Below are 21,346 nucleotides of genomic sequence, written 5' to 3'. Positions count from 1 at the left end.
ATGATGTGGCCTGCTACCAAGTCAACAAAAATAACTGATCTAGAGGTTACTATTCACGCGCATGTAGGAGTTACTGGTATTGTTAGGGTTACTTGTATTTTTCAGGTTTTTTTTTTTTTTTTTTTTTTTTTGCAGGAGTTACCTTGTATGATTACTTATTTGGGGGTTACTTGTGTTTTTTTTTTCAAGAGTTACTTGTATAGATTACTTATTCAGAGGCTACTTGTATTTTTCAGGGGTTACTTGTTTTATTTTTTTTTTCAAGGGTTACTTTTATGGATTACTTATTTAGGGGTTACTTGTATTTTTCAGGGGTTACTTGTTTTTTTTTTGTTTTTTTTTTTCTTCGGGGGTTACTTGTATGGATTACTTATTCAGAGGTTACTTGAATGGGTTAATTAAAGGGTTATTTGTATGATTACTTATTCAAGGGTTACTTGTATGGGTTACTTGTATGAGTTACTTATTTAAGGATACTTGTATGCGTTACTTATTCAAGAGTTGCTTGTAGGCCCCGACCAAAACCAGTAACACCCTACAAGTAACCCCGACAAAAACCAGTAACACCCTACAAGTAACCCTTGACCAAAACCAGTAACACCGTACAAGTAACCCCTGACCAAACCAGTAACACCTACAAGTAACCCCTGACCAAACCAGTAACACCGTACAAGTAACCCCAAACTAAGCCAGTAACAACTTACAAGTAACACTCTAGTTTTTTTTTTTGACATGTAACACTCTATAATCTGCTCATACTACTATTGTTGTTTATGTTGCTGATTTTTTGACGAAGAATGTTCGATCGAAGATTCTACGAAGAAAACGAGCTCAAATTTCTCTGGTTCTCATTGATTTCACTACTTCAAATGTTGTTGATGATCTTAAGCTTAATTAATCGCAATTTTCACAACAATTTAACACCCAAATTCTACAATTTCGGGCTTTAATTGCATCAATTTGGCAAAGAGGAGAGAGAAAATGGGTTGAATAGAGATATGCTTGTTGGTGATGTGTGGTCTGATTTGAAGAAGAAACTAAGAAAAGAGGAGAGAGAAAATGGGTGAAGTAGAAATATGGTTGTTGGTGATGTGTGGTTTGGCTTGGTGAAGAAGCTAAGAAAAGAGGAGAGAGATAAAGGAAAGAGAAGACTTATGTATTTTTTAATAAAATTGTGGCTAGCCACACCATGTGGCCAGCCACATACAAAAGTTTGTGTATTTCGTTTTGTCTAGTTTTAATTTAGAATCATTTCTCTAGATTAGTTCACTTAATTTTTTTAAAAATTGCATTTACATGAATAACTAATTTTGGCCTTGTGTAATGCACGGATTTATAAAGTATTATATAATAATAGTCCATTGAAATAGAGTTAATTAAAGTTAAATGACTTATGTAACATTTTTTTGATTAAAATTTTAATATATTAATATCTATCCTTTAAAAAAAATAGGGCATTTTGAAGGGAGAATTTTTCACAAAACCATGTCAAGTGTTCCTTCGGTGATTACTTTAGTATATAATATAAATATAGATAAATAGATTTAGTATTTGTATGTGCTTGCTAGGATTATAACAAGAGCTTTTTAGAGACTCGTCGCATGTCATGACTTAACAGGGCTAACATTGAAAAAGCACATTGTGTCACCCAACTACATAAGTTTGGTAGGCAAGACACGCTTCTGTATGTGTTATGCACTTATGCCTGACAGTGTTTCTTTTGGAAAAGCACATAAAATTAAATTAATTTTGACTTTTAGATACGTGGCTTAGCAGCGGGAACACTTTTTAAAATTTTGACATGATAGATAGCAAGAAACATGTTTGTAGGTCAGGAGTAGCTAAGCCTAAGGCACGTGAGTCAAATACAACCTGCCATATTTATAAGTATGAGGAAGGTTTTGCGATTTCCTTTTGGAGGAGGGGCTCAAATTTGACAAGCCTCAAATAGTTATTTTACTTTACTTCCATTTGGTTAAGCAATTAGAAACTATAAACAAGAATGAAAAACAATTGATATAGAGTACTCTCTTTGTTGCATAACAATTGACATGCTTTAACTTTTATCATAACTTTGATCATATTTCTCTTCGTTGTATAATAATTGACACGCTTTGACTTTTAACATAACTTTGATCATATTTTTATTGCTTTTATTGTAATAATTACAGTTTCAATAAAAGTCAAAGCATGTCAATCATGATTAGAGAAAGGGGAATAACTCCCAAAACCATGTGCCAATCGATGGAGCAAAACCATGTACTATAAAAATATTTAAAAAATGCTTTCTCAAAAAAAAAAAAAAATAAAATAAAAATTAAAAAATGGAGGGAGTAGCAAGTAGTCATATTATGGAAAGGAATGAATCTAACATCTTAACGATATTAAGTCAACTTATGTTTGGGTCTCTATTTCTTCCCTCTTTTGGCCATTACCACTTCACACCTTCTCCTTGACCACCTACCCCCACAACGGGCCTACACCATCTGCATAACCGGGCTCATTACAGCCCGCTTCTGGCCCGTTCTCCAACCTTTCGAAGTTTTCAATTCTTAGATCCTTAACTTTTATGGAGTAGATGAAGATCAGTAGCAAGGAGAAAGATGTTTCTGGAATTAGGTTCAATTTAGTACCAATTTGTTTTTCAAATTGTGTTTTTTCAACAATTAATGTCAATAATTGTTTGTATATTTGTAATTACTGATTATGTACTAAAGCATTTTCTTGATTTTTGATATTTGATTTTTGTTTTTGATTTTTGATTTTTGGTTTTGTTTATGCAGGAAATCGTATGAGCAAGTATGGAAGCAAGACTCACATTTTCCAATTAAACGTAAGAGAAGCAACATACAATCAACTGAGTAAGATTCTACTTTGTATTACATTTTCAATTGATTTTTTTTTGCTAACTTGCTTGTTTAGTTCTTGTTCTTGTTCTTATTGTTTGACTTGTTTCATTGTTTGTTAGTTATGTAAATTACAATTTACTCGTATTTGTGAATGAACGGAGTTTTAAAACCGCAAGTGTATAGTGTTTGTCGTAGATGGAAACAACTGTATGGAGGGAAGGTTGGATTGAGTACTGCTATGTGTTACTATGAATATAAAGTTGGTTGAATTCGAATAGATTTGAATAAGAACTATAAATTTAAACATATTATGAATTGAAATATGTAGTAGTAAGAAATGAGTTGGTTGAAATGAGAGCTTTAGTTGATTATTTTAATGTTCACACTAATGTAAATTGTTCCAATTTTAATCTTTCTCCGGGATAAATCATATTATAGGTTACACATGATAGATTTGCCCTGTCTTAATACGAAGTACAATTATCTTTCGTGGGAATATAATCATGCCTAGTTCCATTTAATCATGCAATACAAAGACTTTTCGTAAATAAATTATCATGAGAGCAATTTTTTGTTTTGATTAGGGTTCATGTGTCAATAAAGAGTCAATTTTTGTTATGAATTTAGACACATTCAATTCTACCTATAATGTATCCAATCTTAATAGGGATGAATCATAATTAAATCTGTTCGGGATCTATCCACGCTATTGACTTATAAAGGTTCAACTCAATCTTAGATAAGTCGATTACTTATAGATTTCCATGTCTCTGTTGAGTAACATGTTAACTTTCGTACATAACACAGTGTTTATTTTCCCTTGGAATATGTCCCCTGTAAAAATACATTCATAATTGCGACTCTTTTTTTGTAGTTGAGAAAACCTTAAATCAATATGACCTTCATTTAAAAAAAAAAAAAAAGTTGACTTGGAGTTATGGAGTATGTAAGATCTTCTATATTCTATATTGGCTATTTTATCTATTAAGAAGGTGACGCTTTTCGAGCAAGCTGATAAAATATGTACCAAAAAAAATTTGCCATAATTTAATTATGTTTATTTTTGTTTTTCGTGAGAAGAGAAGAAAATAAGAGTTACAAATAAAAAAGGATGTGTTGAGTTATACCTTGCAGAAAATATGTGTTTAAACTTTGACATCTTTTGGCTCTTAGGATTGTTGTTCAAGAACTTACAGATGATGGATATTCTTGGAGAAAATACGGGCAAAAAGAGATATTAGGATCAAAGTATCCACGGTATGAATCCTTGTTAAACTTGTATATAAAAAAAAGAACTAATTTTAATAAGATGTACTGTCTTCTTCATACTTCCTAAAATTTCGTGTAATACCTTTTGCTATTTGACTGCATGTCTCTCATATATTAGTAAATCTATTTTATTGGTTTTAGTGATCAAAAGGTTCAATTTTGTTATATATCATTCAATGAAGACATTGATTACTTCCATATAATAGTTTTCATAACTCCATGTGTACTATTGTGCTATAATATGCGTTGCTTTCTCTCTCAATAGTTGCAAAAATTTCATTTCTTTAATGTTTTAAATACTATTCGCTTCGACATCATCATATTTTTGGCCATTTATTTCTTTTTATCCCTCCTTTTATCGTGGGCTGACTATTTCATTTCGTTTATTCTCTTTCCATTCACTTGAGTCTCCTAAAATTCCAAGGTTTTCCCCCTACAACCTTTAAGAATAGAGAAAGTATGAAAAACTTCTTCTCTTTCTCTTTCTGGACTGAATTTTGATTGTAACTTTACACTAATCAATAAGGAAAAATGTCATCATGTTGACTCTTGTTAGATTTTTCTCAATATATATATTACAAATGCAATTTTCATAATTTTATTAGTACACAATGATAGGTATATAGTAATAAGTAAACCAAATTTAACAATTATGGTATGATTCTACGTAATTAGTTTTTGAATTAACATGAAGAAAACAATTTCTAATAGTTAGGGGGTAATAAGAAATGTGATAGTAAAATGAAGAAAACCTTTTCTTAAGTCTTACTCATTCACGAGAAGAGGGGAGGGGGGTAATAAGAAAAAAAAAAGTCAAGGAGCATGAAGGCAAGAAAAGGTGATGGTGAAAGGGATGAGAAGCTGGTGATGTGAAAAAGAGGGAGAAACAGTGTGATAATTACCTGCACTTTGAGGGTGAAAGTTACCCTAGGTGGATGATGGGTACTTATCAAGTTATCAACCCAAAATGAGGGCAAGAACTTCCTACTTCTCCCTCCACATTACACCAAAATGAGGGTAATTTCCCCATACTCCCCTCCTCTTTGCACCACCATTAGATCATCCCATGGCACCACCCCCATCCACCTTTTTCTACCATAATTTGTCTGTTGTTACCTCCAATTCAAGTATGCCCTAAATGTTGTTCTGATCATGCTTCGTTTGTCTGCTGTTACCCCTAGTCATTTGTGTTGGCATCAATGAATACGTTGGCTGTGAGTTGTTCTATAGTATCAACTTGCACAAGTTTGCATATGATTAATGGTATAATTTATTCAACAGGAGCTATTTCAGATGTACATATAAGGAAGAAGGTTGTGCAGCTGTAAAAAAGGTGCAGAGGATTGATGAAGGCGATGCTTACCAAATCTCCTATAAGGGTCTTCATACTTGCTCTAATGGAGCGAGGATTATACGTAAGATTTCAGTTTTATGTTTAGTTTGTACAATCACATCAGTGGTCACTTGGTTTGAACTGTTTAAAGTATTTCAAAAAAATCTTCTTTATCAAACTCTGTTTCAGATTTTGTACCTCAACTTCTTTCAATTCTCAACAAATAATTTCCAGCAACTAGGTCCCATCTTAATGCCTGACTCTTCATTGGAATTGCCCATTATCTTGTCTGATCAACCAATGACATCTAGAAACTGTTAGATTAAAACAGAAATAAATCATGTTTTATGCTCTATGGTGTATATATATATGTATACCTTGAGCCTTGGATGGAAAGGGACAAAGAATGGGCATCTGGGTGGAGAAAAGGCAGGTATCAAGAAGTTTTTTCTCCCCACTCATTAATCATACGTAATAAAGTTTATGCTAATTAAGGATGAGGATGAGGATGTGCACGTATGGTGTTTAAAACAGTCTTCTATGGTTGCTCATGTTTGCAATGTTGTCACTCTACTAATTAATATGGTTCAAACAAACACATTACTAAGATTGTTGTTGAATTAAGTTTCGATGTGTGTGATTGTTTTTGAACAAAATTCTGTTGAACTAAGTTTTGATGTGTGTGACAGCATGACAGCACCTTTTGATCGTCTGTGAAGCTTTTACGGCCCACTTGCTAGATGGCTATAAATGATAGTAATGGGAATGAGCTTGTATGTGAATTTGTAAGGAAAATCGAGGTTCAATCCCATGCTCACCCCAAATTGTCCATTTCTCTTTATAAATTTTCATTCTTACCTAATACTGTAATGGATGGTAATAAAAAAATATGAAGAAGACACATGCTTAAGGATGAAATTGCATTTTTTTGGGGAATACAATTTAAATTTCGTACCTAGTTTACTCTTAAAATTCATTCCCATTGCCACCATTTATAACTGGATACCAAACGGGCCATTAGTAATTTATTGATTTGTAGTACATACTTTATTCAAAATGTGCGGGCCTAAAAAATTTCACTTGCTTTGAAGCCTTTAGTTATTCAGTTGACAATGAAGATAGGGGAAAGTTTTGGAATAGTTTTTTTTTCTTTTCCAGATGCTGTCAATGTCATCATCCTAAATTACTGGACATCTTAACAATACTCTTGACATCTAACGCACAATGCACTCATTCATATATTCCTTCTCTAGCTAGGCTACCTTTAAGCCTTCATATACTTATTCTACCCTCCAAATGACAAGTGCACAGAGAAATCAGCACATCTATTCTTCCTACTTTATTGTAATCAACATTATCCATGATTTTAAAAGTTCGGTGTTCTGTCACGGAGTATTTGCAAATTCCTGTTCAACAGACTAATGTAAACTAGCATACTAACTACTACCTCCGTTACAAGTTATGTGCAACGATTTGACATAAAGCAGAGAGGGAAAATGTCTAATCGTTGCACATAACCTGTAACGGAGGTAATATCAATTTTATATCATGATTATGGACTTATGGTGCTATGTTGATTTTGTAAATTCAGGTTATATTATGCATATTGATATACTCATTTTTAGCTTTTGCAGCAGGAAGCACCAGTGGGGCCTCAGACTCACAAACTTTCAAGATATCCTTTGGCTTGGATGATTGTAGGGCACTAGAAGCTCCAACCGTATTGACTGGAACAGAGTCATTTACTATTACAGGAATTCCATTTTTTGGTTCAAAAGGCACCAATACTCCTGACAGCGAGAGGGAAACCTATGCAAAATGTTCTCAAAATCATAATGCTGATGTAACTAGTCAAATAAGACTAGATGAATCCATCATATCAACAATCCATAATGCTGATGTTACTAGTCAAATAAGACTAGATGAATCCATCATACCAACAGTTCACAATGTTGACTCGACGTCTAGTGCAAATGACAAAACAACGAAAGAGGGAGAAATCGAAACCAGTTTAACTCATTGTCGTTTGAGAAATGTTGTAAACTTGGGCTTCAATTCTTGGCCAACGGTGAAGTATAGTAGATCAACTGATCGCAGTCTGCAGAGATTATTATCTGCTTTTCAGGATGTAGAAGTCAAGAAGATTGGAATATATGGAGCTGGTGGTATAGGGAAAACCACATTGATGAAAGCCTTTCTTTCACGGTATGATGTAAAGAGATCGTTTGACTTGGTTCTTTGGGTAACTATTCCAAGATGCTCTTCCCGAAGAAAGATACAGAATTCATTAATCCAGCAGCTATCTTTGAATGTGCCAAATGTAAAGTCTGATGATGAAGTTGCTATGATCCTTCTGCAGACTCTTTTAGCAAGGAAATTCATTTTGTTTCTAGATGATGTATGGGAGTATATTGATCTGCCAATGGTGGGAATTCCTATCGGCAATCTAGATAATGACTATATGATAATATTGACTACCAGATCAATCCATATCTGTGAAGCCATGGAAGTGGATAGAACCATTGAAGCTCAGGTTTTATCTAGGAAAGAATCGCTACAATTGTTCCGTTTTCATGTGGGTGATGTCATGGATTCTGAAGATATTGAGCCTTATGGCCGTGCAATTGTTGACGAGTGTTCTGGTTTACCTTTGGCAATAAAAGTTGTTGGAAGTGCGTTGAGAATGGATCGCAGTATTTTTGTATGGAAGAGTACAGTAAAGAATATATTATTGACTAATTGTCTTCAGGTACTTAAAATTGGATATGATAGGCTCAAAGAACATGATATTAGAAGTTCCTTTCTCTATCATGCTTTATTCACAGAAAGAAAAGCAGTTAGTATTTCTTCTCTTGTAGGGTACTTGGTCGATGAAGGCATTGTTGCTGGGAGTATGTCAGATGCACATAGAAGAGGACATGATATTATCAAGTATCTCATTGACGTCTCTTTATTGCAGTGCACTGATGATGGTTTGATGGTTGAGATGCATGGTTTTTTACGTGATTTGGCATTAGTAATCCTGTCAGATGCAAAAGGGTTACAAATGCTTTTGATCCGTTATTTTAGGTCTATACTGTCACAGAAAACTCTTTTGTCTCACATAAGCAATCCCACATTTGAACAACCTGAAGGTCACCTTTCCATTTTAAAAGCAGGTGATGATCTCAGTGAACCACCGTCTGAGGAAGAATGGGAAGAAGCAAAAATGGTCTTTTTGATGGATAATACACTTTCAAGTCTACCAAAAAGGCCAGCCTGCTCAAAATTATTAACATTGTTTCTCCAAAGAAATAGCTGTTTGAGAGTCATACCTTCATCTTTCTTTGAGAACATGTCTTCTCTCCAGATTCTAAACCTGTCCAAAACCAGAATAAAATCTTTACCACAGTCCCTCACAAAACTTGAATGCTTACAGGTATTGATTCTCCGGAACTGTCAACGTTTGTTTTTTCTCCCACCTACAATTGGAGCTCTGAAACACCTCTTGGTTCTTGATGTTCATGGTACAGAAATATGCCAGCTGCCTGATCAAATATGTGAGTTGCTTTGTTTAGTTAACTTGCAAGTCTGCTTTTATGGATCCATGGATGAGGATGAATGTGCCATGCTGCCACCACAGTTGATCTCAAAGGGAGTAATTTCCAACCTTGTTCAGCTAAAGGAGCTCAGCATTAATGTATATCCTGGAGATCCACGATGGACTAAGGTTGCATCAGATGTAACAATTGAAGTGAGCAACTTAAAATTATGCTCCCTGTCTTTCCACTTTCCTGAAATAAAAAATCTTGAGTATTTCATTGATGTGAGTACAGCTTGGCTACACCGAACTTTGACCCATTTCAAGTTTGTTGTTGGCCATGATGTCAAGCGTGTTGTCTCTCATGTTTCTGATGACCTTGAACATGAGTATTATCAGCAAGATCGGTGCTTGAGGTTTGTTAATGGTGAAGGTATGCCTGATGCAGTTGGTAAAGTGCTTTCTCAAGCTACAGCATTTTATATAGATCATCACCTAACTGCTCAGTCCTTGACACAATTCGGACGGGCTACTATCAATGATCTAAAGATTTGTGTTGTAAGGGATTGCCCAAAACTAAAAGCAATAGTAAACAGCACAAAGAGGACAGGAAATTACTTTCCGTTTCTAGAGCTCTTGAGCATCCACTATTCCTGGAACCTGAGCTGGATTTGGGCAGGTCCCATTCGAGCTGGAAGTCTCTCAAGGCTTAGGCGATTATCAGTGCATTCTTGCCCAAAACTGGAATCTATTCTGTGTCGTTCCATGGTGGCTGTTCTATCCAACTTGGAGGAGCTGATTGTTGAGGACTGTCAATCTTTGAAAAATGTCATTAGCAACCAGGATCAAAGTTCTGCAGATGTCGATATTGGTGACAGTGATTTTTCTGAACCTAATGTTACCGATGTCAACTCCATTGAAAATGTTGGAATAGACCAAATGGAGGTCGACCCTCCTGTTTCTGCAGAGCTTAGGTTAAAGGTACTGAAACTTCATTATCTTCCCAAACTGGTAAGCATTTGGAATGGTGGCGATATACCCTGCTTAGAGTATATCAGTATCTACAATTGTCCTAGAATGAAGAATCTTGATCTAAAATCTCCTGTGGAGGCCACCATAAAGGAGATCAAAGCTGAGACTAGCTGGTGGGATTGTTTGGAATGGCGGGGTCCTGCGTTGCCAGCTAAACTTCAGGGTCGTTTTAAGGAAATCCAGTCTGATGATATGTGGGTAAGGGGCTCGATGTAGCCGAGGACTGGTACAGTTTCGAGTTCAAAGTTTTCACATTTTTTTTAGATTAACTACATAGTAGATAATTGGAGTCTAGTTAGGTGATGAATAGATTAATCACACTTACAGTAGATCAAATATAGTTCTATGTATGTTGTCTAAGCTATATACTTTTAATTCAATTTTGTTTACCTATTGTTTTAGTACTGAGAGTATAAGAACATAAAAAGTACGAAGTACTTGGCTATCCTGGAGTTCAGGTTGTACGAATTGAAATTGATTATACGACATGCTAATTATTATCCGTTGTTTCAAAGGTGATTGAGCTTGTGCTGCTTGTAGTATGTACTTTAAATAAGCAAATCCCAACTTTTGGAGTATAATTTTATACTTTTACCTTCTTACTAAAAATGTCATTACGCTCTTCACCTTTCCGTGTCATTTTAAAAAGAAAGAGTTTTTCTGCGTAGTGCCCTTGTAAAAACACTTTTTTCTAAGTCGTACCCACTGTTTTCCTATATTATACATGGCAATGCCATAGATTGTATTATTTGAGTCATAGCTTATAAAATACACGAAGTTTAATGATTGAACAAGCTAAAAGATTGATAGAAGAAAAGAAAAGCAAGCTCCTTTTAAAATCTAACGTTTTTGTAATAAATTTATTTTATTTTATTAGTTTATACTTTTGACAAGCAACAATGTGTTTTAGGTCTAGTAAGAATTCATTAGAATATTTTGGTAGCTTAAAAAATTGATGTGGTAAGATTAGCTACAATACATTACATTTTTTGTCATTGGAGATGCTTTAGCACGAGTCAATTTGTCACGAAATAAATAAAATAAAATTAAATATAACAAAGCTACTGTCCTGTTAACCAGTACCTTGGAAATATTGCATATGGAAAATGTTGATCCCAACCCAGATAGACTAAACAAGGTACTTTCTATACCAGTCATACTCAATTATCTTGTTTCAGAACTCAGATATTTTCATACTGCTCTATATTAAGATTACACAGCACATTTTCTAAAAGGGACTCATTTAGAGCATTTCTCAATCAGGAAACCATGTGATAACTTTATGTTAACAGAAACTAGCAAGAGTGCAAGACCATACATTAACTTAATCAGCAACTAATTTTCAGGATCATGTCAGTACAATGTATGTACACGAGCGAATTAGGAGCCGTGACGTGATTCATTAAGCGCCAATTTCTAACCGGATTCTTCAAAGAAAATCAGTTAGCCAGGGAACCTGAAAATTACCTGTATATTGTATTATGTTATGCATTAACTGAAAGGATGAACTCACGTGCAAAAATGTTTTTTTTTTCCCTCTTTTGTGTTCCTCCCTTGTACACAATCTCATTTACATAAGTTGGCCAAACTCTAATTTGCTGTATGCAGATCCATTATTCCATTTTGACAGCTTCCCAACACGGTAGTATTCTCTTACCAATCAAGTCATTATCAGATCAGACAACATCACTGTCAGCCTGCACCAATAAATAGCTAACATTAACATAATTAACCAGACAATGCATCAAAAAGAAAATAATATTAACCGAATATTACAAATTTACAACTGAGGTCCATCCATCATCTTGGTCATTACCATTAGTCTTCAGTCTGATTCTAGCTGAATAGAACACTCAAACTTTGTAACGTAACTCCAAGTGCTTCAAAGTTCAAACAAGAGGTTAGTTAACCACAGTATTGTTGTATCAGAAACTTTGGTACAACTGTTCACACCACTTATCTTCCAGTATAATCAAGCTAGTCAGGGTCTCACGCATTGTTCACACCACTTATTTTTCAGATTCTCAATTATAAGTTTGGGGGATTCATTGCACCCAAAACCAGCTGTCTTGTACATCATAGATCTTATTATTCATATTCATGGGGTAATCTTTACAAATGAGGAAAAGAACACAACCCAGACAACCATCGCTTTCATTCTCACCTTATCCAAGGCACACAGCACGCTCAGAAACTTAAATTTATTTCTGGACCACTTGTTCCTGAATTCAAACCTGTTCAGCTATATATAGGCCTCTACCTCTTATAATCTCACAAAACTAAAATTCCTAGGTTATATAAATCCTATTTATCACATATTATCACTTCAGGCAAGAGCCAGAAACCTGCACAGAAACAAGCTTCCCCTGAGTTGAACAATAAGCTAAAAGAGTCCAGTAGTAAACAAGATGGGGTCTGATGATACATTAAGCATAGAACCTGAGTCAGATCTGTCATATAGTAAGCTACAAGGAAGTCAAGTAAGCAAGATGGGGCCTAATAATACATTTAGCATAAAATATGAGAGTTGCGGGTTGTGTTTTGAGGAAAATAATAAATTGAGCGAATGTGAGCATATAGAGAGGAAGTCAAACACAGAAAATAAAGAATGGATAGACATAAAGCAACCTGCCAAGCCCAGTAGCTCTTTCACTCACTCTGTCATCAATATGACTGGGATGGTTATAGGTAAAAAGCTGTAAAATCATTAGCCACCTCCTTTTTCCACTTTTTTAATTGGGCATACATTGCGTAATCTAAGCAGTTTTTTGACTTCCTATTTGGTAATTAGCTGGTAGCTGATTAATATAGTTGGTTGTATTGGTTTGACTAACTAGTTGTATTAGCTATTTTGACAAACTAGTTGTATTAGCTGGTTGTAATTAGCTAACTCTCTAAAAGTATTTGGTAAATAGCTCTTAATTAGTTAATGATTAGTTATTTCAACGTATTTAACAGCCAAAAAGCCTAACATTGAGCTATTTCAAAAAACCCTCTTTCAAAGTTGCTTACCAATCCCCCAAATAAACTTAATCAAAATGGTCAAATCTCTTATAGGCCTCAATAAGCTAAAAGCTCTCCAAAAAGCTCTTTACCAAACAAAGCCTAAACATAGAAAGTTTCGTTTTCCATGAAATAGTCAAAATTGTTTGGTTGCACTTAAGGTTGTGTAGAACTACCTTACTTCCTGAGGGGAGTTCCAATTACCTAAGAGGAACTTGGTATATTGGTAAGCGATTTCTCCATGAAATTCAAACTTTCCAGAATGTTTGTCAACCAAACAACAGAAAAGATTATCAATCCTGAAAATTTCCAATGTAACTTCTGTAAATTAAACTACAAATTATCAAAGCACAAACAGTTACTCTTTTAAGAATGACTTATTTCCCTTGTATCAACATTTTTGCAGGTCTAGGGCAGTTATCTACATCATACGGCCTGGAAAACGGAGGGTGGGTTTCTGCATTCTTACTTGTAGGACTCGGAATGATATGTGCCTATAGTGCTTGCCTACTTGGTAAATGCCTCCACAAAAATCCCGAGTTAAGAAGCTATACTGACATTGGATGGCAAGCATTCGGGACAAAAGGAAAAATCATAGCTACAATACTTATCTACACGGATATTTTCATGGGCCTTGTATCCTACACAATTTCACTTCATGATAACTTAAACATGGTCATTAAAGGAATTCCTATCAAGGTACCCTTGATCGAGAAATCAACACTACTAACGACGACAGCAATTTTGGTGGCACTTCCTAGCCTATGGCTCAGAGACTTTACTTCTATAGCTTTTCTATCAGTAGGTGGAATTATCATGTCAATGCTTATTTTTCTGACAGTGACAGGTACAGCAATGTTTGGGGTGGTGAATGCAAACCATAACATACCAGTGCTGCACCTAAACAAAATTCCTCATGTAACTGGACTTTATGCCTATAGTTATGCAGGACATACTGTTTTTCCCAACATATACACATCCATGAAAGATCCCTCCAAGTATCCAAAGGTAACTTCCAGTCATTTTCATTGAAAGTACAATAAGATGGCTGCAGTATGACCAGAAATTAACTATTATACCTACCCAATAGCTTCTACCACAGTGCCAACATGAGCATACAGTGGTTTGCATATTTTCGGTTGGGTTTACCTCCTTAGGCCATGTTCTTTTCATCTTTGAAATACTACCTCCGTTACATATTATTTGCAACGATTTGACATAAAGTAGACAAAGAAAATGTCTAACGTTGCAAATAATATGTAACGGAGGTAGTATAATATTTTTGAAAATATCAGTGTATTGATACATGTAATTAAGTAAACATTACAAGAAGAGAACAAGGGCTAAGTGTCAGCATAAAAGTCAAGGACGCCAAGGGGTCCATTCATAATTGTTGGGCACAAATCGCACAATCTATCCTGTGTGGGAGTCTAAGATAGGCTGGCCTGTGTTTGATCTCCTCCCCACCCCCCTCCCAGCACCCTCTGTGTAACAAGTAATTTTAATAATTGAATAAAAGAAGAAAGTTGAAAGGTAGCTATTTTTTATTCTTTTTGGCAAACTGATCTTTCCTGCACTCTGGTTCTTTTCAGGTTACTGTATTGAGCTTCACTACAATCACGGCGCTTTACACAGCCTTGGCTTTCATGGGAGCAAAAATGTTTGGCCCCAACATAAACTCTCAAATCACCCTCAGCATGCCACAAGATAGCATTGCCACAAAAATTGCCTTGTGGGCAACAGTGTTGACACCTATGACCAAATATGCACTGAAGTTTGCCCCACTTGCAATCCAACTTGAGCACAATCTTCCTTCTTTCACAAGTTCATGGACAAGGAAAATCATAAGGGGTAGTATAGGCTCGATCCTTCTTATAGCTATACTAGCCCTCGCTCTTTCTGTGCCATACTTCCAATATGTTCTCAATCTAACTGGCTCTCTTATCAGTGTCAGTATATCTATCATAATACCATGCATCTTCTATTCCAAAATTTATATTGCTGAAATTTCCAAACCTCACTTGCTCTTCAATGTGATTATCATCATGATTGGGTTCGTTATTAGTTTAACTGGAACTATGTCATCTTCAAAGTCACTCATCAAAAAAATCACAACAGCTACTTCTTCAAGTTGAGGATGCTCTCATATTCTCTATTGGGAATCTCTCATATATGCCTCTAAACATCTCAGATGACAAGAACAGAGGGTGTCGAAGATAGTTGTAACACTTGTATCATTTACTACATTCTATACAGAATACCTATGTTTAACAGTAATACTTGTTGAAATGGAAGAGATACTTACAGTCTTACAGCTAGGAGGCCTTGTGACTTCTGAATATAAAGTGGAATAATAGAGGCGTTTACTGCTAGGAGAGCCTTGTGACTGCTGAACATAGAGATGCAATACACTGAAATTTTCAATTTTATCATAACAATGATAGAATAGAATTATCAGGTAGGTGTCTTATCAAGCTTCTACCACAAAATAAGCAACAATTAAATTGTAGTGTTCAATTCACAGGAAAACCATATATGAATAATTTTCCCTAAAATAGAACCTTTTTTTTTTCTTTTCAAGTCTCTAAAATAGAACTTATTGGCCCTTATTTAACCTTTTATTATTTTTGTGAATTAATCTTGAGTAGCCCTTAACTGACGTTAAAGTGCCTTGCTCAAAATCATTATATACTGTGGTTTAAATAATCAACCTGATCCAAACAAATATGCCAGAAAACATCAAGAAAGAAATAAAATCTCTGCAACCTAGTATAACTAATAAAGAGCCCTGCACTGTGTATATATGGGCAAGATGGCTAGCTGATCTGGTCTCACAGATACACAAAGACGGCAGGGTGATAAATATTCAACAGTAGAGTGATAAACTCTGCAACCATGCTGCCTCAACTTTCCCAGATAACCATCGACAAGCTAATTGCATTTGTTCTCCAGTTTCCAGTATAAGAAGAAACAGCTACTAGATATAAAATATTAGACCACATGTCAATTTTTCGAAACACATAGAAGAAGAGACTTCAAACACCAAAATTAATGATTTTTTTTTTTTATTTTTTATTTCTTTCCTCAGCTATTAATTATACAAACTAGGATCATATACTAAAATCACAACTTTCTTTTTTAGTGAAAATTGCAACTATTTTATCTAGAAATTACAAATCAAAATCCAATTAAATACAATGTTAACGATGCACAATTTTTCTCGGTGACAATTGAAAATTAAAGGGAATCAGGGACGCACCACCTTAAGCTGCAATGGAAGGCAAACAGTTGCTGCATCATCCTTTCAAAAATTGTGAAATATCATATCCAGTTCTCCTCAGACAAGTCTTCGACATTTCTCTTTAGTGCAAGCTAGCAATTTACCCAAAGAAACATCCGGCAATACTCTGTTTGAGCCCAAGAAAGGTGGTCTACATGCTTGTCTGGTCAATTATCACACCAAGTATTGCCACCTACTCACCTGTTCATTGAAAATTGCCCAGTAATTCCTACCAATGAAGTCGAAAACTGGCTGACTGCATAAGTGGGTGAGCAAAATAAGCACCCAGGGTGACAACAGTCACTGCTATATATGGCACCCGAATAAATTCTTTGTAGTAATCTTTTGGCAGCCTTTGACGTCCATCAATTATAGCAGCAAATGGAATTACACTTGTTCGTTTCTTCACAATCTCAAAAGCATCCCCATAACGTAAAGATAACCTTCTATCCCCATTCCAAACGCCAAATAAATGATGTCCAATCAAGCCAATGGAGGCAGCAACTGCCACAGAGTTCCCAATCCAAACAGTGTGAGCCAGACACCAGATTGCCTGTCCAACCATCTACATATAAAACAGACTAGTCAGTCCCTTTCAAGCTCAAAAGCAACCAATTTATACAGGTGAAAAGGGGCACAAGATGCAGATACTAGTAAATGAAAAGGGAAAGTTTAAGACTTGCATGATTGGTTTAAATTTAGATTTATACGAGAAGAGGGTAGTAAACATATGAAGAGGAGTTTTTAAAGCATCCACAGTGGGATGGCACCTGTTGATGTACCTTCTCCTGCCATGGCATGCACCCCTTCATTTATGACCAGGTTGAAAACGAAGTTTGGTAATAAAAATATTTATATTGACATGTATACAAGGAAATAGAGATGATATGGTTCCAAAATTTCGGGAACTCTTGTCAATTTTCCTGAGCACCATCTTGATGGCATGATAATAAAAAAAAAGAAGACATGCAGTAAATATATTAGACGAAAGTCTGATATTTTACCCCATTAGGAAGCTCTAAATTCTAGAAAGTAGTATCTCTAAAGAGAAAAGTGTTTAGAAAGTCCATCTTCATTCAGTACATTATTACAAAGAGTTATTTCAAAAACAATAACAATAATCTTCATCAGCATCAGAGAAAGATGAAATTCACCTGTGGATGGCGAGTAATTCTCATGATTCCTGTTTCCCAAAGGTGCAATTTGGGCTTGTCAACTGCTGCTACTTCCAACAAATTAAAGGTTGAAGGGTAGAGAAAAAGGAAGGAGATGAAAGAAGATAACCACACAAGTTGATGTACTCCAGGAACACTTTGGAGCTGCCATAATTGTATCCCGTCATATCTGTGGTTTATGAAATAAACCTAATAAAGAGATTCAATTAAGATGTCATTGTAGATTAAGATGGCGAGAATTACTATAGCTTTTTCCGCCACAAATGAGTCATCAAAACAGAAACATGCAAAAGACAAAATGAAATTGAAAAAAAAAATAATCACTTTAGAAAGATAGAAAGGCAAATCTCACCACAGTGCTAACAGCTAATGGAAGCGATACTCCTGCAAATAGGACACGGAAGGCACGTTCCCCTATGATTTTCTCACCCACATTCCTAAAACTAGCCAATCCACTATGAACAGAAGCAAATATGACTATGAGGCTCAGCAGCACAACCTGTACAAGATTATCGAAAGATTAGGCCTTTTGATGCTCAGAATGAAGGGTTGAAGACTTGAAGGTGCCATGAACATAAACATATATCAAACAAGTAAAACAAATACTAAATATATACAAGTATAATCACAGGACCAAACACCCTAAATACATCATACCGAAAACACATTCTTCTGTTGTTGAAGATTTCCCTATGTGGAGCAGTTCATGCTACATTTACATTAGTCATAATGTTCTGAAATTTTGATAAAACTTATGATTGAGCTAGAATGCAAAGTACATAAGTACGACACTCATTAACACGAAAAGGCATGCTGCTTCCAGCCTTCTCAGGAAAATAACTTTCACAATATATACCTCAAAGACTTAAGAGCACTATGATAATAACTTCATATTTCCGCCGAAGCTACATTACTGCTTACCTAGGACCCCTCTTTACCAATATCAGTTTAAATCCCCAAATCTATAAGGTTCATTCTGCAGGTATGCTCCTATATCTTACGCTTCATATACTTCCCCTAATTTTCATTACCCAGGCAACATCAATTTCACTCCAACTCTTCAAACATTGCTGGACTTATTACAAATAACAATCATTGATACATATTCATTGAGAGCATATGATTCATTTCCACCAGTGAAATTGAAGTGTCCGAGTAACAAAGGCGAAACACACATTCGATACCACACTCTTATCTGTACAACATGATTGATTTTGTCAAAACTTCACCTCATTTCAGCACAACTCCTCTAAATTTCCTAATTGGTTTTTAGCTAACATAGTATCAACAATATTACTCAAATTTCATCAACAACATAATTAAACTAAACTATACATTAAGATGAAAATCAGTATATCACATAATCATGACTAACTATACATTAAAATGAATAATTCAACATATATAATACTTGGTATGATATTAATCAAAGTTGAAAGACAAGAAATTTTCACCTCAGGGCTTTGGAACACACTCTCAAGAGCATCAATGAGATACTTGCCAAATCCAGTAGAATTATCAATCCAAAGATAATTAAGGGCGAACAAAACAACACCCAAAATCACAGTGAAGTAAACCCAGGAAGTAAGCTTCTGATTGCTCAGCTCGAAAACAGCGGCATCTTCTCCGACAAGAACATCATCGGGAGCTTCATCGGATTCTCCGATGGAATTCCCGACAAGTAACCTCCGACTCCGATGTCGGAATTGCAGAGGTTTTGAGGTGACGTGGATTGGGGTACTGAATTTGCGGGGAATTGAGGGAGATGAGAGAGAAATTAAGGGTTTGGAAATGGGAATTGGGGGTTTAGGGTTTCGATGATGAGGAGAGAGAAAGGGGAGTGATAGAACAAGTGAGGACGCCATTGATGGAGTAAGAGGAGAGAGAGAGAGAGTGTGGGAAATTGAGAATGGAGAGTGATGGATTTGGCTCCAAAATATGGAGTAATTTTGATTGGGCTTTCTTGGGCTCATGTGTTTGTAGTACACGGGTTATTTAGTCGGTGTTATAGTAATTAGTGAACACTAGACCCTAGTGTAGGGTCTACTACCTACACCCCCATGCAAAACGGTACTGTTTTACCCTTCCTCCCACTAATTCCTCACTTCCCATATACTATCCACTTGCAAGTTGCTACGATAACCATCTATACCCCACACACTACATTATGTAAAAAAAATTGAACCACCATTCAAATTCTCTCTTCATTCTTTTCATTTTATTTCTCTATTTTCTCTCTCATCAAAATCTTCAATATTTGCAAATAAATTTCAGTAAAAAGTTATAATAATCTATAATAGTCAAGCACAATGTCTAATATATGAGGCAAATTTACACAATCGCTGGAAAAAATACCAAAGCAAAGTCGAAAATCGAAATTGTAAGTGTTTTTGTTGATTTTTGAAATGAAAACACAAGTATAATATGCTAGTTTTTTTTACTGATTTTTGTTGCAATTGTGTTTTCATGAAAATAAAAGAAACATCCAGCTTGAAAATGTATCAACATAAGTATGATGATATAATTTTACTTATTTTTGTAAAAAAAAATGGGGAAAAAAGTAAATTTGTGGTGTGTTATTAGTTTATAAAATTGTTGAACTCAAAAAGTTAAAAAAAAAAGTATAATTGTCGCAAATTTCTGGATGATTTAATCTATTTCATATGAGTATAGATTTGTAAATTTAGTTCGTAGTAGAAAGTTCTATTTTTTTTATGAATATTCATTTTCAATTTGGTAATTGTTCATTTATATATTAGTACGATGTTATTCACATGTTAATAGACAATTAATGTTCATTCATATATTAGCACATGATCATTCACATATTAATGTTCATTGGTTTTATATTTTGAAGTGGAAAATTCTTTGATAAATGTTCATTTTTAATTGGTAAATGTTCAATCACATAATATTATATGATCAAATGCATATTAAGATACATTTATTAGAATTTTGATATATGATAAACATATTTTTTATATTACTAATTAAAGCACCCAATTATATCATGAAGTAGTTAATTTTACAAATTTAATAAGGAATTTCAATAAGAGTGTGTGCTATGTTGTAGTTGTCATGGAAATGATTCTTACATACAATTACAATAAGGAGTGTGTGCTACCTTCAAAATTTTTCAATAACAATTACAAAAATAATAACTTTTATACATTTTTCATCTATGATAATGCTCCTTAATTAAATGTTCAATTATAAATAATTGTATGTTCATTTACAACTATTAAATAATATGTTTAGTTTTGAAATATTATATGTTCAATTACAAATACTACGTATTAAATAAATATGTTCATTTTTGAAATATTATATGTTTATTATAAATAATTGTATGTTCATTTACAACCATTAAATAAATATGTTTATTTTGGAAATATTATATGTTCAATTATAAATAATTGTATGTTCATTTACATTTATTAAATAAATATGTTCATTTTTAAAATATTATATGTTCAACTATAAAATTATAAGAGTATACTGTTTATAAAAAAATTTAAAAATTATACACTTCTCAATAAAATCATAAGCAAGCTTTTATCAATGGTGATATGAGTTTCTTTATATTTTCCTTGTCACTTAATCCTTTGCACTTTCCCCCTCTAACCCACTCAACTATTCAAGCCACAATAACCATTGTTGCCTCATTGTCCCACGACCACTGCTGTCTCGCTGCCGCCGCTATCACCGCTGCCACATAACCACCATCATCTCGCCACCACCGCTGCCATAACAATTGCAATTTGTTTGTAATTGCTTCGAATAGGCTTGCAATTTGCTTATTGAGTTGATTGCTTGTGAGTTAGGATCATTAATTGCTTTTTTAGTTTTTTGAAACAAAGGATCATCAATTGCTTTATTATAATT

At 34.6% G+C, this 21,346-nt stretch overlaps 3 protein-coding genes across 8 annotated transcripts; 2 read left to right on the top strand and 1 right to left on the bottom strand.

The window, feature by feature from the left end:
• Positions 1-2,370: 2,370 nt before the first annotated feature.
• LOC145609360 (disease resistance protein At4g27190-like) lies at positions 2,371-10,595 on the top strand. 3 transcript variants are annotated; one of them, XM_081664862.1, is made up of 5 exons: positions 2,371-2,619; positions 2,784-2,861; positions 4,023-4,106; positions 5,400-5,533; positions 7,089-10,595. In XM_081664862.1, exons 1-5 carry the CDS (start codon positions 2,579-2,581, stop codon positions 10,217-10,219), a joined length of 3,468 nt encoding a protein of 1,155 aa, XP_081520988.1. In that variant the 5' UTR covers positions 2,371-2,578; the 3' UTR covers positions 10,220-10,595. The 3 variants fall into 3 exon arrangements, with proteins under 3 accessions (XP_081520988.1, XP_081520987.1, XP_081520986.1); XM_081664861.1 differs by having other exon boundaries at positions 7,086-10,595; XM_081664860.1 differs by having other exon boundaries at positions 7,077-10,595.
• Positions 10,596-11,251: 656 nt separating this feature from the next.
• LOC145609361 (15-cis-zeta-carotene isomerase, chloroplastic-like) lies at positions 11,252-19,394 on the bottom strand. 4 transcript variants are annotated; one of them, XR_014106014.1, is made up of 6 exons: positions 18,916-19,394; positions 17,814-17,960; positions 17,441-17,650; positions 16,266-16,851; positions 15,312-15,395; positions 11,252-11,700 (listed from the first exon to the last, which is right to left on the bottom strand). XR_014106014.1 is itself a non-coding variant. In XM_081664863.1 (4 exons), the coding sequence occupies exons 1-4, from the start codon at positions 19,324-19,326 to the stop codon at positions 16,516-16,518; spliced, it is 1,104 nt and encodes a 367-aa protein (XP_081520989.1). In that variant the 5' UTR covers positions 19,327-19,394; the 3' UTR covers positions 16,045-16,515. The 4 variants fall into 4 exon arrangements, 1 of the variants encoding a protein (XP_081520989.1); XR_014106013.1 differs by lacking the exon at positions 11,252-11,700 and adding an exon at positions 11,983-12,348; XR_014106015.1 differs by lacking the exon at positions 15,312-15,395 and having other exon boundaries at positions 11,255-11,700.
• Positions 12,246-15,300, top strand: LOC145609364 (amino acid transporter AVT1H-like). Its single transcript, XM_081664865.1, has 3 exons — positions 12,246-12,691; positions 13,413-14,014; positions 14,599-15,300. The coding sequence occupies exons 1-3, from the start codon at positions 12,412-12,414 to the stop codon at positions 15,139-15,141; spliced, it is 1,425 nt and encodes a 474-aa protein (XP_081520991.1). The 5' UTR covers positions 12,246-12,411; the 3' UTR covers positions 15,142-15,300.
• Positions 19,395-21,346: the final 1,952 nt, after the last annotated feature.

The sequence above is a fragment of the Chenopodium album genome, chromosome 23 (genome assembly GCF_948465745.1).
Source record: "Chenopodium album chromosome 23, dcCheAlbu1.1, whole genome shotgun sequence".
NCBI lineage: Eukaryota > Viridiplantae > Streptophyta > Magnoliopsida > Caryophyllales > Amaranthaceae > Chenopodium > Chenopodium album.
This window is presented reverse-complemented; position numbering and strand designations above follow the sequence as displayed.

Coding starts and splice junctions, on each gene's coding strand:
- LOC145609360 (XM_081664860.1), top strand. CDS start 2,579: ATGAAGATCAGTAGCAAGGAGAAAGATGTTTCTGGAATTAG. Junction 2,862..4,022: donor AGCAACATACAATCAACTGA/GTAAGATTCTAC, acceptor TTTGGCTCTTAG/GATTGTTGTTCAAGAACTTA. Junction 5,534..7,076: donor TAATGGAGCGAGGATTATAC/GTAAGATTTCAG, acceptor ACTCATTTTTAG/CTTTTGCAGCAGGAAGCACC.
- LOC145609364 (XM_081664865.1), top strand. CDS start 12,412: ATGGGGTCTGATGATACATTAAGCATAGAACCTGAGTCAGATCTGTCA. Junction 12,692..13,412: donor TATGACTGGGATGGTTATAG/GTAAAAAGCTGT, acceptor ACATTTTTGCAG/GTCTAGGGCAGTTATCTACA. Junction 14,015..14,598: donor ATCCCTCCAAGTATCCAAAG/GTAACTTCCAGT, acceptor GGTTCTTTTCAG/GTTACTGTATTGAGCTTCAC.
- LOC145609361 (XM_081664863.1), bottom strand. CDS start 19,326: ATGGCGTCCTCACTTGTTCTATCACTCCCCTTTCTCTCTCCTCATCAT. Junction 17,961..18,915: donor GTGTGTTCCAAAGCCCTGAG/GTGAAAATTTCT, acceptor AATCTTGTACAG/GTTGTGCTGCTGAGCCTCAT. Junction 16,852..17,440: donor GAATTACTCGCCATCCACAG/GTGAATTTCATC, acceptor TTTTATATGTAG/ATGGTTGGACAGGCAATCTG.